An 18,909-nucleotide genomic window follows, 5' to 3' on the forward strand; every position below is an offset into this window, starting at 1 on the left:
CTAATATCGGTAACAAAATACAATTTAGCCTTAAGGAAATATCTGAACAATTATAATTGGAATTTATGGCTGCCGCTGTCCGAGGCCAAGAGGCGTTATCTGTCACCAGGGACATTTCTGTACTGATGAGGAGAAAACACGATCCTCCTCCGATCCCCGGAGATTTCCCTGCGAGTCGTCCCGACCCGACTGAGGGTAAAGACAGGTGAGATCCTTCCCTTTCTCAGGAAAAATCTGCCCGTCTATTGCCAGCTTTACTCTCTTCCCACCCGTTATTTACCCCGAGATCTACAAGACACCCATAGCCAGGTACACAGATGTCCCATGATGATCACAGCCATATGCACAGATATTCCAAGACACCCGGAGAACACTGAACCAATCACATCAGTCTCTGTACCAGAGGAGCTTACACTCTAATGTCCCCTCCCCCCACAGTCACACACTATTATTATTATACATGTATATAGCTCTGACATATACCGCAGTGTGTATTACCCCCCTGCTGTGAGGTAGGTTCTTGGCTCCTGAAGTGGCCATGGATTATATGGAGCGGCCGGTTCTGATGGCGGGTCGGAGTTCAGGTTTCCAACACCAGAACATCATCCATATTGCAGCAAGTCCAAACACAACATGACGGCCATGGGCAGCCCCATAGAATTATTTATTTGGCCCCTAAATAATATTGTACTTTTCTCAATGCACAATCCATACAAAGATATATTCTACTATTTGTGAAGCCAATTCAGACTTTGTATCAGCAGTAACAGGAAGTTTTCATGGTGAATCTGTGTTCTGTTTCCAATGCTGCTTTATACATTGCCGTACTTCAATAGTCCGCCCAGTCTGCCCAGACAGTATAATCACCTGCTGACCTGGCACCATCCACAGGCAGCTTTCCTCATCAATAATGGAATGTCATTTTACTTCAGATAAGAACAGTACAGAGGATGTGTGTCCAGTCTTTAAAGTGTAAGAAGACAATGACTTTCCTGCACTGTGTCTCAGAGAAGAACTAACACTGACTGAGGGACTATGGTAGAAACAGGGAGTGTGTAGCTAAGACTACACTAACTAGCACTAAACAGGAGGGGAGAACACAGGGAGATAGCAAATCACATAACTAAAGAAGTTGTAGTTGCCCTAAACTACCACTAGATGTCAGCATACAACAGAACAGTAACCTGATACAGTTTAGTACAACAGAAAAAATACATAGAGGTGAGACAGAAGAACAAACACAACACTACATGATATCAGCAAATATCATTTATTTCATTCGGCCCACATAATGCATGTAAATGTGCAAAAATCCAGCATGTCCCGTGTTCTACGCTGCAGCACATAAACATGAAGAAGTCACATGGGGATGAAGGGGGATTCATGTTCATGTAGTGGAATGTATCTTCCTGCAGGACGAGTGTGACCGGCCATGAGGAGAGTTCTGGTGGTGAAGGAGTTAAGGGATAAAACATATCAGGAGAGACTGCAGGGACTTCATATGTACAGTCTGGAGGAAAGAAGGGAAAGGATGGACATGACCAGAACATTAAAATACATCAAGAGGGTGAATAAGGATCTGGAGGGCGGGATTTCCAATATGAAGCCAAGATGAAGAACACGGGACATGACCTCCAACTAACTGGAGGAAAGTTCCAAACTCATCTTAGAAAGGAATATTTTACTGAAAGGGTAGTTGATGCTCGGAATAGACCTCCAGCAGAGGTAGTGAGTCCGTCAGCAGGAAATGGCTTCAAACATGATTGGGACAAACAGAGATCTAAACTCAGACAAAGAAGTTATAAAAAAACAAAATAAATAAAAAATGGAGCACTTGGTCACTTATCTTTATTTTTATGCTTCTTTTGCGTCTCATGTGATGTCATTTGTCTCATGTGATGTCATGTGTCTCATGTGATGTCATGTGTATCAGTATAGTGTTGCTGGTGGGGATGTAGTGGTTGGTATCGGGGTGTGAGGTGGGGGCAGGGAATGGAAATTGTTACTTTGGGGTCGGTTTACTAAAACTGGAGAGTAGAGAATCTGGTGCAGCTCTGCATAGAAACCAATCAGCTTCCAGGATTTTTTTGGCAAAGCTTAATTGAAGAAGCTGAAGTGAGAAGCTGATTGGCTCCCATGCACAGCTGCACCAGATTTTGCACTCTCCAGTTTTAGTAAATCTCCCCCTTTGTGTTGTAGAAATGACTTTGAGGATAGTCATCTTTTGCCCCCTTACTGTTTGTGGTGAGTGGTGACATCCCAGCAGAGTGACGATGGACGCCCCATGCTCAGTCACACCGGATCCACATTTCATTCATTCTCTGTAATGAGCGCTTCTGGAACAATTCTCAGTCCAGGGAGCACTGGGCGGGGTGACTCCTCCCTCCTGACTGGCTCCGCCCTCAGCAGACCTCCTATATATGAAGAGGTAGAAGTGCAGCTGATCACAAGTTTGTCTGATAAGGAAGCAGAATGGCAGATAATGTGAGTATGAGCACCGATGGAAGCTGCAAATGGGTTGTGTGGGCTGGAGACAGTGGTGGGTGTAGTGCTGTATGGTGTGGGAAGGTTGGGTTGCAAAGTATATATAGTGGTGGGTGTAGGGTTGATGGGTAAGGACATGGGTTGATGTGGGGTTGTTGGGTGTGGTGCTGTTGATGCATTTGGGCTGTCATGCAAATAGTGCCGTTGGGGATGGTAGGTGGAAGGAATGGTGTTTGATTGTGATGTGAGTATGAGCACCGATGGAAGCTGCAAAAGCTGAGAAAATGGGTTGTGGTGGATGTAAGGTTCCTGGTGGTGGTGTGGGGATAGGTTGATGGGTGTAGGTCAGGATTTTAGTTCTTGTCCTTCCACTTATTTGCATTATTTAGGGTGTGATGAATGTATTTTGATACCCTGGCACAGAGCTGGGTACTCTTAGTATACGGTATATACTGGGATGGCTCAGACACACTCCTGTGACTAATTCCATGTCCCCCCCCCCCATCTTTTTATATGTGATTATATTAAGTATTTGCTGTGCATTTTTTTTTTTAAATCTAATGGTCCTATTCTGAGATGTGACATGTCCAGTCCCTCTGGGTTACTCCATTGTGGCAGATCATTACCTCTCTCCATGCAGGGTGGGGGTGGGGAAGGGGGGATACCCCAGACTAACATGCTGACCAGAATTCAATTCATACTGTACACACCAAGTACATAATTATTACTAAACATGAATGCTGGGCAGGCCTTGTGCTGGTCAGTAATTGGCACCGTCTGGAGATAGGACTATAACTTGTATAAAGGTCTCGCCAGCCGGCATACATGACATGAACATTGTAGGAGAAAATGTATATATTGTCAAGTCATTGATCTGTCATTAAAAGACATTTGTGATCTGCTGGGGATGTCTGAGCTCCCTCCCCTCCCCCACACAAAGGATCTGACAAAGTGCTGCGACTCACGAAAATCCCAAATTTATCCTGAGTACAGTAACTGCATCATGAGACGTCTCTTCTGTCTATATACAGGGTGTAATAATCATCCCCCCCTCTCTTTATAGAGCAGTGGTTCTCAACCTTCCTGTTGTGGGGACCCCTAACAGTAAAATTTATATTTGTTGCAAGACAAGTAATTTGCACCCCTAACCCACGGACATTTAGCGCTCCCCGAGTCCCTTCCACTTGTACAGTATTGAAACCCCTTATGGTACATTTTAGGATGCAACACTTTCTCTTTGTTCTCATTTCTTTCCCTTTTCTCTCTATTTTAACTTGTTTTTTCTCCCCAACCCCCTCTATAGCCGTCTTTCATGTTTTTTCTTATTCTTTCTCTCCTTTTTATCTTTGTTCCTCTTTTCTTCTCGCTTCCATGTATTCTCTATTTTTATTCCTTCTCTTACTCTGTGGGGGGGGATCAGTGTCAATGCTGGGGGGGAGTTCTGATCAGCCAACTTGGGTGCTCTTGATCAGGGTAATCTGCTGATCTGAGAACTGTAGTGGGGACTTTTAACTATAATCACAGGTGGTGTTACTCACGGTGTTTCTGACTTTGTGGTATCTTGTAGCAGTGACACCTATGCCGAAATCAGGAGATGGGGTCTCCTCCAGCCACTTCACATTCCTCACCAGTCAGCTGACCTCTAGTCTCTGCCCCCCAGCCATGCCGTGAACTGAATGGGCGGCTGCGAAGAGGCTGAGTGGGCGGCCCTGAGCTCCAGGAACAGCCCTGCTGGGCGGACGTAAAAAGGCTGGGAGAGCGGCGTGGGCTTTAGGAACAGCCCAGGATTTGGTGACCCCCTGGCAAATCATCATTAGACCCCCATGGGGGTCCCGACCCCAGGTTGAGAACCACTGTTATAGAGGGTGTAAAGATCACCCCCCCTCTCTATACAGGGTGTAAAGATCACCCCCCCTCTCTATACAAGGTGTAAAGATCACCCCCCCTCTCTATACAGGGTGTAAAGATCACCCCCCCCTCTCTATACAGGGTGTAAAGATCACCCCCCCTCTATACAGGGTGTAAAGATCACCCCCCCCTCTATACAGGGTGTAAAGATCACCCCCCCCTCTATACAGGGTGTAAAGATCACCCCCCCCTCTATACAGGGTGTAAAGATCACCCCCCCCTCTATACAGGGTGTAAAGATCACCCCCCCCTCTATACAGGGTGTAAAGATCACCCCCCCCCCTCTCTATACAGGGTGTAAAGATCACCCCCCCCCCCTCTCTATACAGGGTGTAAAGATCACCCCCCCCCCTCTCTATACAGGGTGTAAAGATCACCCCCCCCCCTCTCTATACAGGGTGTAATGATCACCCCCCCCTCTCTATACAGGGTGTAATGATCACCCCCCCCCTCTCTATACAGGGTGTAATGATCACCCCCCCCCTCTCTATACAGGGTGTAATGATCACCCCCCCCCTCTCTATACAGGGTGTAATGATCACCCCCCCCCCTCTCTATACAGGGTGTAATGATCACCCCCCCCCCCCCCTCTCTATACAGGGTGTAATGATCACCCCCCCCCCTCTCTATACAGGGTGTAATGATCACCCCCCCCTCTCTATACAGGGTGTAATGATCACCCCCCCCCTCTCTATACAGGGTGTAATGATCACCCCCCCCTCTCTATACAGGGTGTAATGATCACCCCCCCCCCCTCTCTATACAGGGTGTAATGATCACCCCCCCCTCTCTATACAGGGTGTAATGATCACCCCCCCCCCCCCTCTCTATACAGGGTGTAATGATCACCCCCCCCCTCTCTATACAGGGTGTAATGATCACCCCCCCCTCTCTATACAGGGTGTAATGATCACCCCCCCCTCTCTATACAGGGTGTAATGATCACCCCCCCCCTCTCTATACAGGGTGTAATGATCACCCCCCCCCCTCTCTATACAGGGTGTAATGATCACCCCCCCCCCTCTCTATACAGGGTGTAATGATCACCCCCCCCTCTCTATACAGGGTGTAATGATCACCCCCCCTCTCTATACAGGGTGTAATGATCACCCCCCCCTCTCTATACAGGGTGTAATGATCACCCCCCCCTCTCTATACAGGGTGTAATGATCACCCCCCCCTCTCTATACAGGGTGTAATGATCACCCCCCCCTCTCTATACAGGGTGTAATGATCACCCCCCCTCTCTATACAGGGTGTAATGATCACCCCCCCTCTCTATACAGGGTGTAATGATCACCCCCCCCTCTCTATACAGGGTGTAATGATCACCCCCCCCTCTCTATACAGGGTGTAATGATCACCCCCCCCCTCTCTATACAGGGTGTAATGATCACCCCCCCCCCTCTCTATACAGGGTGTAATGATCACCCCCCCCCTCTCTATACAGGGTGTAATGATCACCCCCCCCCCTCTCTATACAGGGTGTAATGATCACCCCCCCCCCTCTCTATACAGGGTGTAATGATCACCCCCCCCCCTCTCTATACAGGGTGTAATGATCACCCCCCCCTCTCTATACAGGGTGTAATGATCACCCCCCCCCCCCTCTCTATACAGGGTGTAATGATCACCCCCCCCCCTCTATACAGGGTGTAATGATCACCCCCCCCCCTCTCTATACAGGGTGTAATGATCACCCCCCCCCCTCTCTATACAGGGTGTAATGATCACCCCCCCCCCTCTCTATACAGGGTGTAATGATCACCCCCCCCCCTCTCTATACAGGGTGTAATGATCACCCCCCCCCTCTCTATACAGGGTGTAATGATCACCCCCCCCCTCTCTATACAGGGTGTAATGATCACCCCCCCCCCTCTCTATACAGGGTGTAATGATCACCCCCCCCCCTCTCTATACAGGGTGTAATGATCACCCCCCCCCTCTCTATACAGGGTGTAATGATCACCCCCCCCCCTCTCTATACAGGGTGTAATGATCACCCCCCCTCTTTTATACAGGGTGTATAGATCTCCCCCCCCCCCTCTTTTATACAGGGTGTATAGATCTCCCCCCCCCCTCTTTTATACAGGGTGTATAGATCTCCCCCCCCTCTTTTATACAGGGTGTAATTCTCTCCTTTCTCCCATACAGACTTTTTCCTTGAATAACTTCGTCTTCAAACCCGGTCACAGTGTGGAGGTGGTGGGATTTATTCCGAAGGACTGTAAAAGGTAGGTGAAGATTCTATCCTAGTTTTTTCATTATACAATATACATCTGCTCTCTGTATGATACAATATTTTGACAAAAGTAGAAAAGTGTTCTCTGTGTACAATGCATCCTACTGACCCCTCACTGGGAATTTGGGGTGTGTGGTCCCTCAAATACCTGACATCAGATTGTTTTTTGCTCAGAGCAAATTTAGCTCAAATATTTGTTCTTCTACATTGTGACAAAATGTCATACTGGATAAAACTTGTCGGACTTATCAGCCATCATCTGATATGACAACTGACATACATTGTTGTCTTTCTCTCCTCATGGACCCCACTAAAGATGTTGCCAAAATGTACAATAGAAAGCACTTTGTCACAATCCCCTACCTAGTTAGAGCTCCAACACCCTTGGAATGGCAACGGAGTGAAAGGGCACAAATTAGTGACTTCTCATCTCCTCCATCTCCCAGCAGTGACTCAACGACTCGGCTCCCCTTCCCAGCTTTACCTTGTTAGTTCAGCTCCCCTTCTCCCTCCCACAGATGGGACTTGGCATTCTCAGCAGTAGCTCAGCTCCCCCTGTTCCCTTTCCTAGAAGTTTTTCAGGTCACTCTGCTCCCTCAACACTGATCACCCTTCTCTCTCAGTAGTAGGATAGAAGAGCTGAGACCAGACATGAATTACTTCATTGTGACACTTCAGGATGAATTGTTCCACAGTGGCTACAACTAGAAATGTCAGTGAGGGATTGTCTGAAAGCTTACTTACTGCTTGTTAAGAATGTTAATGCTCGTATGTCCATATCCAGGCTACAGGATCACTTTAGGTATTTTTTGGTATGGGGACATGTATTACCAGGACCCCATTTGTGTAGAAGTTTATTTATTTTTTTAAAGCAAACCCTTTGTCTCCAAAAACTTTAGCTGAAATTTATATAAAGCTTGCTATTATGAAGGATTAAATGTGACAGAAGTTCCTCTGATACCCATGGGAGTACCACTGGTGAATGACTCCAGTACTATATCCAACAAGGTCAGCTGAGCAAAATAATTGCGGTTTCTGTCTTTTTAGGTTTGTCATAAACTTTGGAAAAGATGAAAATAATTTAGTTTTACTCTTTGAACCTCGATTTGACTTCTCTGTGGACAAGCACAAGATAGTCCTGAACTCGATGGTGGACGGTGTCTGGGGAGAGGAGCAAAGGGAAAGCTTCTTCCCCTTCCAGGAGGGGTCAGACACCACGGTAAGTCTATGCTGGGAGGGGCTGACTAATGTTGGATGGGGCAATGTGTCATCACTGTTCATATTGGACACAGAATATCTATATCTGAATGATGCAGTAGGCAGCCAGTGATGGCTTCAGTGAAGGTTATATAGACTTTGCTATGAGAACCTCCCCCATGGGAAGATCCGAGGAATTTCATCATGCTGCCATTGTGTGCTATGATATACTGCCTAGCGAATTGTTGCTGTTAGATCACTGTCAGAATTATCGGCTTACAAAATTTCCACGTTTCATATCTGTTTTGTGCATGTATGTGTTCTTGAAAATGTTATATTGTGACATGATTAAAAGAAGAACGGGGATCAGGAAATCCCAGACATGGAATGTCACTATAGTCTCCTGTAAAGGCTCAATCTGGGGAGTAGTGGGGGACTGGTTGGGAGCTGAAGCTCATTGGCATGTTGAGTAGGTGGTTTTGTTGTGGTCGTTGCATCCCCAAAGCTTAACTCCTAGTTGAGCACCAAGCAAGGGTCACATGAGAGGCCTACCACAGGGTGGGTTCTTTTGGACTACTTTAGGCACCTACAACAGGATCCCTTTAGTACACATGGGTACTTTTTGCTCTTGTGCCCTGGAACAAGTCTGAGCCCGCCTTTGGGGAATATTCAACCTTGAGGTGGGCCTCATCTTTTAGAGATGACTGTAAACTTGCACCTTACCTGATCTCCACTTATCTCTTAGGTCCCCCATGACAATGTACACCACCTCCTGTAATCTGCATTTAGGAGTGACATACAGAGCTCTGTCCACATCCACCCATCAAGTGTTTCACAGCTACCTCACTCCCAGTAATGATATGGACTCCAAGCATGCACTTCAATACCTGGATACAGTCTGGGGACCACTGCAGTTCAAGCTTGTTCATGTTGCTATGGGAGATGGACCACTCACGAAGAGTGCTGACAACTCTCTCCTGCAAGAGGCTATCCACCCTATCTCCAGCTCACACTACAGACTGCTTATAATTTCCTTACCCTAAGTAACCCTTGCATCTTCACACCATCTTGTAATGAAGTTTTCATACCTTAGTGACCTGAATCATGGGATGGTGCTGTTTATTTGCATTACACCCTTTTAGGAAACATCAGACCAGGTGGAAACAAGGTTCCAAAACTTTACTTGAGAGTTCAACTGCTTACAAAATCCAAATGCAAGAACCATTTCTTCCTACAGACCTAGCTATGTGCTGCCCTTGCATACCTGCAAAGGTAGAGTCCATCAGTGGCACTCCAGCAGCTGGTGTCTTTGGGGAGGACCCCAAGTTTGTGATGAGCTTTACATCCCAGTAGTAGGAAGTATCCTTCTTCTGCTCCTCACGGGTGCTGTCCTCCATCACTCTCTCTTATGGGCACTGAGCCTCTTTTGGGGAAACTCTCAGCTCTACCCACACAGTCCTTCCTAAACTTTCTCTCAGGCCTATTAATTAATTCACAAATTCTCATTTACCTCAAGTTACCATAGATGGGACCCCTGTCAAGTATACATATGAATCGGGGCCCTTATCAGGACAAACTTGTATTTGGGTCCCTGGAAAGGAGATATATTAGTATAGACACAAGAATTATATACTGTATTTTGTTGACATAGTTTGTTCAGTGATCTGCAGAAGATACAGTATTAAAAATAACCATGGAATAGCATGTCCATTGTTTTACATTAAATATCAAGCCCTGCCCCCTAGGACTCGCTGTGAAAATGCCAGCTGTGTCATGGTACTTCTGCACAGTTATCTCATTTTTTGTGTAGATGCTTTGTAGCTGACATGGCATACAACAGCCTTTCAACCTTTTTGCCCAAGAGGAACCCTCGAAAAAAATGTTATGGTCTTGAACCCCTGCTAAAACCAATTCATTGGTGGTCAGTAGGGGGAAAATGCCCCTTACATGGTGGCTAGTGCTAAGAATACCACTCTTACAGGCAGCAAAAAAATCTTTATCATGAAGCTGGGCCCCACCAAGTGGTTTTGGGCCCTGAAGTATTTGGACACCATCAAATGGGAGGTTAATCAGCCACAGCTAAAGGAATTGAAGAAACCTCTGATGGAACCCTGGGTGAGACTGGCTGGCATACAGGGACTCCAAACTGGCCAACAACTATTAATCTCCTGAGGGCTTCAGTTATTATTCTAGGTGACAGATACACCATCCTCAAAGACCCGGTCACTAAAACATTGCAGCACAGAAGCACATCCTCCATTAACCATTTTCTGCAATACATAAGATGAGCTACATGCACATTATCTTGTGGAAAGGTTTTTGTTGAAATGAATGGTGTGGTGGTCTTTGTCTTTATTGCCAACACTCTTTTGTGTTTTTTGTTTTTTATATATATATATATATATATATTCCAGCAAGCTGACACTATGCTATCTTTTCTTACAGGCTTGCTTCCAGTTTGAGGAAGACAAGATCATCATAGAATTAAATCATCTAAAGCCTCTCACATTTTCAGCCCGCTTTCCCATAGAGGAGATCTCATACTTGTCTGTGAAAGAACTCGAGGCCAAGTCCATCACCCTAAAATAAAGAATCCTGCAGTAGAGGAGCCGCCTGTCCCACGTGTCCATACCCAGACTCGGTGAAATGGCCATAGTGGTTGATGAAGAAAATATTCTTTAAGCCTGTCTTGTAAACCCCCTCCAATCTCCATCCTTGCTGCTCATGTAGCCATACATTGTGCTTTGCTCAGTTCATGTACTAGAAATGAATTTCATCCACATTTCAAATAAAATTCAAGGAATTCTATCTGATCAAACAAATCATTTTATTTGTTGCTAAACTCATTTTGGATTGATTGCTGTAGTTGTAAATTGCTGCCTAGTGCATAGCGCCCCCCTGCTGGAGGTTTGTTGCATTACTTCTAGATGACACACAGTAACCAACAGAGGGTGCTAATGCTACATTTTCTGTTATTTATTTTTCCCTAGCTTCAGACAAAGCTGTATACAGAGTTATTCCAAGCTTTAACCATTACATGCTAAAATTTCACAAAGTCCAAACTCTTTAAATACAGAGAGCAGCTGCAGTGGATTTGCACAGTACAGGCCGTGGTTGGGTATGGGCAGTGAATGTAGTAGTACCCCCCCAGTATGGGCAGTGTTGGGGGTAGTAGTTACTGAAGCAGCTTTAGTCTCAGTGTAAGGGTAATAGATTAGAAGGCAATAGATTAGGGGTAGTACTAAAAACATAGTAAGAGTAATGGTAGCAGCACTGTAGTTTTATATACCCTCACCGGTTACTTCATTAGATACACCTGTTCATTTGCTTTGTAACAAAATTGCTAATCAACTAATCGCATGGCAGCAAGTCAATGCGTCTAGATGTGGTGAAGACAACTTGCTGAAGTTTAAACTGATCATTAGAAAGGGGATGTAAGTGACTTTGAACGTGGCCATGATTGTTGGTCCAGTAAACTTTTTGATCTCCTATATATTTTAATCTTTTCAGGCTCCAGACTGAAAGCTGTATACAGTTATTCCAAGCTTTAACCATTACTGAAAAAATGTTTCACAAGGTCCAAGCTGGTTAAATACAGAAAGGGCAGTGGGTTTGCCCAGTACAGGCAGTGGTAGAGTATGGGCAGTAGTTGTGGCAGTGAATGTAGTAGTACCCCAGTATGGGCAGTGTTGGGTGTAGGTTGTAGGAGCTACTGGAGCAGCTTTAGTCTCAGTGTAAGGGTAGTAGATTGGAAGGCAATAGATAAGGGGGTGCAGTAAAAACCTGCTAAGAGTAATGGTAGTGATAGCAGCTGTGTGTGTCCGATGCTTGAGCTAGGGGGCACAGCCGCTGACTTCCCCCCCATTAGCCTGGCCGGGGGAACTCGAGGGGCCCTACACAGGGCTGGGGCGCTGACTGACTCTGCAGAGAAAGAAGTAGCTGTGGAGGACCTCCATTATTGCTGCTGCAGAGGAGTTCAGCAGCAGCTTATCCTGTGAAGAGGGAGTCCAGTGAAGCAGGCGGGCACCATGCCTCTGAACCTGGTTTGTGAGTCCGCTCTCTGATCCTGTCACCGGCGGCCCTAGGCAAGACTAAAACCCGGCCGCAAACACTCCCCCTCCCGCCCTGGGGGGTGTTAGTCTCGCCTAGTGCATAAAATAGTTAAGCACTATGTATGTACCCATGAGGGCTGCTTAACCAGTTGACATCCGCGCTATAGCCGAATGACGGCTACAGCGTGGACCTGAATTCCTGGGAGGCCGTCATATGACTGCCTCCCCTGTGCACGCGCCCTATGGAGCGTGCTGTGATCACCGAGTCACTGAGACTCAGGCAATCGCCGGTCCCGGCCCCTTACCATGTGATCAGCTGTCAGCCAATGACAGCTGATCAAAACAAAAGCTCTGTGATCTATTTTTTTTTTTTTTTTTTTTCCCTCGTGCTAACAGCGTGAGGAGAGGGGAAAAAAAGATCACCGGCTCATCAGCAAGGGACATCGGTCCCGAAGAGGAGGAGGCAATAATGCCTCATATGTGCCACCAGTACCCCCTGCCATTGCCACCTGACAGTGCCCACCAGTTCCATCTAGCAGTGCTGCCTGTGCCCATCACTGCCACTCATCAGCGTACATCAATGAAAGAGAAAAATTACCTTTTTTAAAATATTACAACAAAATACTTTTTTTTTTTTTTCTACAAAAAATAAATACCACAAAGGTGATCAAATGCCACCAAAAGAAAGCTCTATTTGTAGGAAAAAAATGATGATAAACTTATTTTGGGTACAGTGTTATAAGTCCGCGCAATTGTCATTCAAAGTGCGTCAATGCTGAAAATTGGTCTGGATAGGAGGGGGGTTTAAGTGCCCAGTAAGCAAGTGGTTAAAGATACTGTACCCCAATGGTTGCCCTGACCTTGCAAGTCCCCTGACACTCTGGGTTCAGACATTTCAGTCAAATACAGTATGAATGCAGACACAGAATAGTTCAAGCAAACCACATAAGTTTAAGTTTTTGCAGTAAATGGATTCAGTGAGGATGAACCAGGCAAAAGAAATCTGGTTAGTATTGTACTCTTCAAATGAACAATCGATCCACGTACTCCCTGAGAATCAATAAAACATCATGGCTGCTAAGCCCTGACAACGTGGTCAGTTTACGTTCCTCCATCATCCGCTCTCTCCTCTGTCCTTTCTCCCCCCCACCTGTCTGCTCCTGTGTCAGTAAAAGTAATAACATCAAATATAACACACCAGCTCCCCATTCACACCTGAGACCTTGTCACATTAACGAATCACATGACACCGGGGAGGGAAAATGGCCAATTGGGCCCAATTTGGACATTTTCCACTTAGGGGTGTACTCACTTTTGTTGCCAGCGGTTTAGACATTAATGGCTGTGTGTTGAGTTATTTTGAGGGGACAGCAAATTTACACTGTTATACAAGCTGTACACTCACTACTTTACATTGTAGCAAAGTGTCACTTCTTCAGTGTTATCACATGAAAAGATAGAAGTAAAGATTTACAAAAATGTGACAGAGGTGTACTTACTTTTGTGAGATACTGTATTTACCATATATGCTTGCGCCAACATCATCCGCGCATGCGCACTGAAGAAAGGGCACGATCGTGGCATGACCATCAGCTCACGCGTGGGAGTGATGTCACGTGACTCCGGCCAGTCACAGAGTCTGGAAGGAAGAGAGGTGAAGATGGACGGGGACATCGCGGGCTTTGTTTGCAGGTAAGTGGCACATAATGGGCTAGTATGTGATGCCCATTATGCTTTTACTTTGCAGGGAACAAAAGAGGAAGTAAAACCCATCAGGGTAATAAAGACTATCAGAGGAATCCGCGCTTAGGATGTTTATAACTGCTGCCTCCCTATAAAAATGTACCACCTAGGTGACACCCAAACAAAGTATAAAAACAAAAAATAGGGAATGGCGCTGTTCTATGAGAGAAAAATGATTGTATGTGTATAAACCATGAAGGGGTATGTATATATGTACATATACACATATATATATAGTGAAGAAAACGTGTATATCCAACAAGAGCAAATCCTTCCTCTCATATAAAGATATAAAGTGACAAGTGCTAAAAATTAATATGTGCAAAAATATATATATATACATCAATATTCAAGTAAGAACGCAACCAATGAATGTACTTCTCCACTGGTGTTACTAGTACTCATCAATCATCATTAACAAGCTGTGCAGTGCATATATAAACATGTATAACAATAAAAAAATGATTAATAAAACTGCTGTTGGTAATATCTGATAATAAAAATCAGAAATAAGTGTCCATAAAAAGTGACATAGTGCTCCATCCAATTAGTGAAAATCTTAAAATATAGACATGAAAAAAACGTGCTGGCAATGGTGACTGTGTTCCCCTTATGTGTTTTCACTCACCAGCAGAGCACCTCCCCCCTGCAGGGGTACAAGCGTGAAGTATTAATCCCGTTCACGGACTTACCATATCCCTCTAGTTCCCAGCTTCAGGGCAAAGGACCGCCCACGGGCAGAAAAGGAAGGAGACTCCGCTGTCTCCTCTCTGCAACGTAGTTCTCAACCAGATATCCACATGTATATGTTATAAAAAAGAAGAAACGATCCGCATAGCGTGACTCCGTATAACTTCTTTTATTAAAAATTTAAATGCAGACGAATCCAAGTAATTAAATTAGTTAAAAGGGAGAGGGAGCTCGCAGGCTCACACACTCTCCAAACATCGCGGGGAAGCAACGCTTTCCTGGAACAGAGCTTGCGTTCCACCGATCGTGTATCACAAACCACAGCTCCCGGATATGACGTAATGTGTATCAGGTTAGTCCCGCTCTGCGCATATGAGATCGCCATCACACACTGGTGTGATTTTATCTGACTGGAATTCCAACTTTTTACTTGACCGTTGGAGTGACCTGTTTGTGGGTCATTTCATTTTTATTCAGCAGTGCATTCCCCCTCAAAACACTCTTTGCAGCATTTTTGTGCTATTGAAGTTTTTTCCTTTCATATTCACTTGCACTTTTGACCGTGGATTGGAGTGGAGTATCGCCCAGTATCATCTGGAGGTGAGAGCTCAGCACATCGGATGATCGTTCCAGGCTTCAATCGTGTCTCCAAATGGATCACAGATCCAACAAGACTTATATGACCCCCTGAATAAGAGTGGTCACTGGCTTTCTGGTAAGAATCCTGTTCTACCTGTGGTGGTCTCACGTGGTCAAGTGTTCTTACTTCACTATTTATGAATAATTCACCTTACAACGCACCAAGATTTCTTATGAACTGATGTCACTTATTTAAATATATCATTATATGATTATTTTGTGCATTATTGATATACTGGACTTTTGTTTTCAATTAATTATTGTCATTGATTTGTACGGTTCACTATTTTGGATTTTTGCACTAATGCACTTTAATATGTCCGCTATATTACTTATCACTTTTTATTATCATTAGTTTATTTCAATAGCGCTGCACTTTTTTTGTTATATATTTGCTTGTTGCCTACTATCTGGGTTATAGTGCATGGCTGCTGTATGTTATTGTGGTTTGTTTTTAGCGCAGATATTTCTTTTCTTTTTTTATTATACAGTTATTCCAAGCTTTAACCATAGACTTTCAACATTGACAATTACATTCTGAAAAAATGCAAATTCACAAAGTCTAACTATGTAAATTACATCCTGGAAAATGGTAGCTGTATGGGGCAGTAGTAGTGACAGTGATTTATACCCCAGTAGGGGCAGTTCTAGGGGTTGGAGTTACTGGAGCAGCTTTCATCTCGGTGTATGTGTGTAGTAGATTACAGGGCAATAAATTACAGATGGTGGTGGTAGTAAAAGCAATGGTATGGAAGTTGCAGCAGCATCTTAACCACATGCCGACCAGCCGCGGCAGTTGTACTGAGGCAGAATGGCACGGCTGGGCGAAATGCCGTTATGTAATGTTGCTTCACCCTGTGGCCACTAGGGGGCACGTGCTCACCCCCCCTGAGCCAATGCGAGTGCCCGGCGGTCTCGATCATCAATGAGATACGGAGAACCGGGAACTGTTTGTGTGTAAACACAGTTTCCAGTTCTCTGAGGGGAGAACAGACAGATCGTCTGATCATACAGAGTATCTTCCCTGCATAGTCCCCTCCCCCCTTCAGTTAGAACACACACTAGGACACACTTAACCCCTTCACTGAACCCTAGTGTTAACCTCTTCACTTCCAGTGACATTTTTACAGTAATCAATGCATTTTTAATTGCACTGATCACTGTATAAATGTCAATGGTCCCAAAAATGTGTCAAAATTGTCCGGGGCCCGCCATAATGTCGCAGTCACAATAAAAAAATCGCAGATCGCCGCCATTACTAGTTAAAATAAAAGTAAATAATAAAAATCCTATAAAACTATCCCCTATTTTGTAGATGCTATAATTTTTGTGCAAACCCTTCAATATACGCTTATTGCAATTTTTTTTCCAAAAATATGTAGAAGAATACATATCGCCCTAAACTGAAGACAATTTTTTTTTTGTATAATTTTTGGGGGATATTTATTATAGCAAAAAGTAAAAAATAATGCATTTTTTAAAAATTGTTTCTCTTTTTTTTGTTTATAGCGCAAAACCGCAGAGGTGATCAAATACCACCAAAAGAAAGTTTTATTTGTGGGGAAAAAAGGCCTCAATTTTGTTTGGGTGCAACGTTGCACGACCGCGCAATTGTCAGTTAAAGCAACGCAGTGCCGAATCGCAAAAAGTGCTCTGGTCAGGAAGGGGGTAAAATCTTCCGGGGCTGAAGTGGTTAATGCGGCCTTATTCAACCAGGGTGCCTTGAGGTTTCTTCAGGGGGGCCTCAGCAAAATGTCTACAAATTGTATACAATCCGGCGGATGGATGAAGCCTGCCTGTTAGTTACACAAAGACACACATTTTCATTGTGCACCATTACAACCTTCTATCTGCCAACCTGCTAATGACCAATGACATCAATTGATAAGGAGGATGTCAGTCGCCTGCATAGAATACTTATTTGACCCTCTCCTGCCGCTCTCCATCAGTTTTGGGGTCACATTAGCTGAGTGATGGAGAAAAACTGAGGAGGAAGAAGAGAAAAATTGGAATACCAGTCAGTATTGTACCTCTAACGTTGTGTGTCTTATATGTGGATGTTGCTGCAATATATAAAATTATTAGAATAGTTTTTATATTTTAGGATGACTGTCCATAATTGTAGAGCGTGCCTCCAGACTGTCCATAATTAGGGAGGTGCCTCTAAATTTTCATGATTTCAAAGGGTGCCTTGACTGAAAAAAGGTTGAGAAGCCCACTGTCTTAAAGAGTAGTGGCAAATTAGTATTTGTAGCCGTAGCATAGTAAGGGGGAATGTTGGAAGTGTAGTTGTAGCAATGAGTGATTGTTACAGTAGCAGCATAGCAAGGGTTGTGATAGAAGTAGTGACTATACAGTAGGTGTGATAGTAGCACAGTCAGGGCCGTCATCGGGGGGTACAGCCATCACAACTGTAAGGGGCCCCGGGGCCCAGGCCGGAAGAAGGCAGGACGGGTGGAGGGGATCTGTGATGTGCATTACAGAAACGATCTCACAGCTTCTGCTGTTCTGTGTCATTGAGCTCAGACATCGAGCTCTTTACTGCCACCTCTGGCTACTATGTGAATGTGCGCCCCTCGTGTGATCTGTACTCTCAGCATAGCTCCCAACTGTCCCTGATTTGGAACAATGTCCCTCTTTCCTCCTCATTTGTCCCTTGTTTTGGTCTGATCTATATAGTTGTATATAAAATGCACTATTTATTTTTCAAAAAGTGTTTCCCAGAGCTAAGCCTTTCATCCAATTTCTAAATGGTTGCATTTGTAAATACCAAAAGCCCATATAAAGGAATAGTAGTGGTAAAAAGCACTTGTGGTTTAACCAATCATTTTTAATCTATTCTCCTTTAAGGGGGCGTGGCAAGGGGTGTGTCCTATGCTTACATACTTTTGCTTATAGGCGCCCCTCATTCCCATTTCAGAAAGTTGGGAGGTGTGCTCTCAGCAACATGTCAGCTTTGTGAAAATGAGCCGGGACCAGGTAGGAAGAAATTATTTACAAGGGGGGCTGTGAGGGAAAGGGAGGGACCAGAGCCTTGTGTGTTTACAGGGGTGTGTGGGGGGGCTGACATATATACAGGATTGAGAGGGGGGCTGAGTGTGTACAGGTGAGGTGGCCAGTATTTGGATTTGGTGGGATGGCCCGTGGGCATACCCTGGGGAATGTTGGTGGTCAGGCTCGGGGGGGGGGGGGCTAAAGCTGTGTAAGGGGTCCAAAAATACTATTAGACAGCTTACACTGACAGCCTGCAGGACGGCTGCATGACATCTGTGATCTGCTTATCGTGGGTGTGATGCTTTCCAGGCTCCTAGCAGAAAAAGTTACATAAATGCTATTTTTTTGGCTACAAAGAGATGCTTATCCTTAAGGCTCCATTTCCACTTGTGCAACTTGTCCTGTGACTTGGGACTGCAAAGTTGCATGACAAGTTGTACCCCATGATTTCCAATGAGTACTGCTCATATCTGTGCGACTTCAAAGTAGTTGCTGCACTACTTTGATGTTCATAGACCTCAAGATCACACAGGCATTGCTTCAAGTTGCAAAAAAAAAAAAAAAAAAAAAAGTGGTGGCAGAATTGCATGACTTTGCGGTCCCAATAGTGGAAACCTAGGCTTAATCTGCTACAACTTCTATTATCTACTACCACCTCACCCAAACCATCCTATCACAGTGCTGTTACTGCTACAACTACTCTAAGTATTTACTCAGGGCTTTTTTTCAGCCGGAACCTTTGGCAGTCCTCTCCTCTCCAGCCTGTCATTTAATACTGAAGCCAGTAGAGGACGTTTTCTGCACAGCTCACTTCCTGGCTTCTCTGTGTTAGCGCTGCAAATTCAGGACTGCTGCCCTCAATCACCAGCAAGATCCCAACCTTCAGCTGCTGCAGTGATTGGTGAGGACGCTTCCATCCCTGCCGCCGGTAATCAGTCTTTGTAGCACGGAGCCGAGGAG

General features: G+C 44.9%; 1 protein-coding gene across 1 annotated transcript; it reads left to right on the forward strand.

Moving 5' to 3' along the window:
- The first annotated feature begins 1,611 nt into the window (after window positions 1-1,611).
- Window positions 1,612-10,420, forward strand: LOC141102504 (galectin-1-like). Its single transcript, XM_073591440.1, has 4 exons — window positions 1,612-1,692; window positions 6,547-6,626; window positions 7,682-7,853; window positions 10,277-10,420. The coding sequence occupies exons 1-4, from the start codon at window positions 1,612-1,614 to the stop codon at window positions 10,418-10,420; spliced, it is 477 nt and encodes a 158-aa protein (XP_073447541.1).
- The last annotated feature ends 8,489 nt before the right edge of the window (window positions 10,421-18,909 follow it).

The sequence above is a fragment of the Aquarana catesbeiana genome, linkage group LG07 (assembly GCF_042186555.1).
Source record: "Aquarana catesbeiana isolate 2022-GZ linkage group LG07, ASM4218655v1, whole genome shotgun sequence".
NCBI classification, from domain to species: Eukaryota; Metazoa; Chordata; class Amphibia; order Anura; family Ranidae; genus Aquarana; species Aquarana catesbeiana.

Bases quoted from the DNA above. Each gene is read 5' to 3' on its own strand.
- LOC141102504 (XM_073591440.1), top strand. From the start codon at position 1,612: ATGAAGAACACGGGACATGACCTCCAACTAACTGGAGGAAAGTTCCAA. The intron at 6,627-7,681 runs GTAGGTGAAGAT...CTGTCTTTTTAG, and splicing joins ATTCCGAAGGACTGTAAAAG to GTTTGTCATAAACTTTGGAA. The intron at 7,854-10,276 runs GTAAGTCTATGC...CTTTTCTTACAG, and splicing joins AGGAGGGGTCAGACACCACG to GCTTGCTTCCAGTTTGAGGA.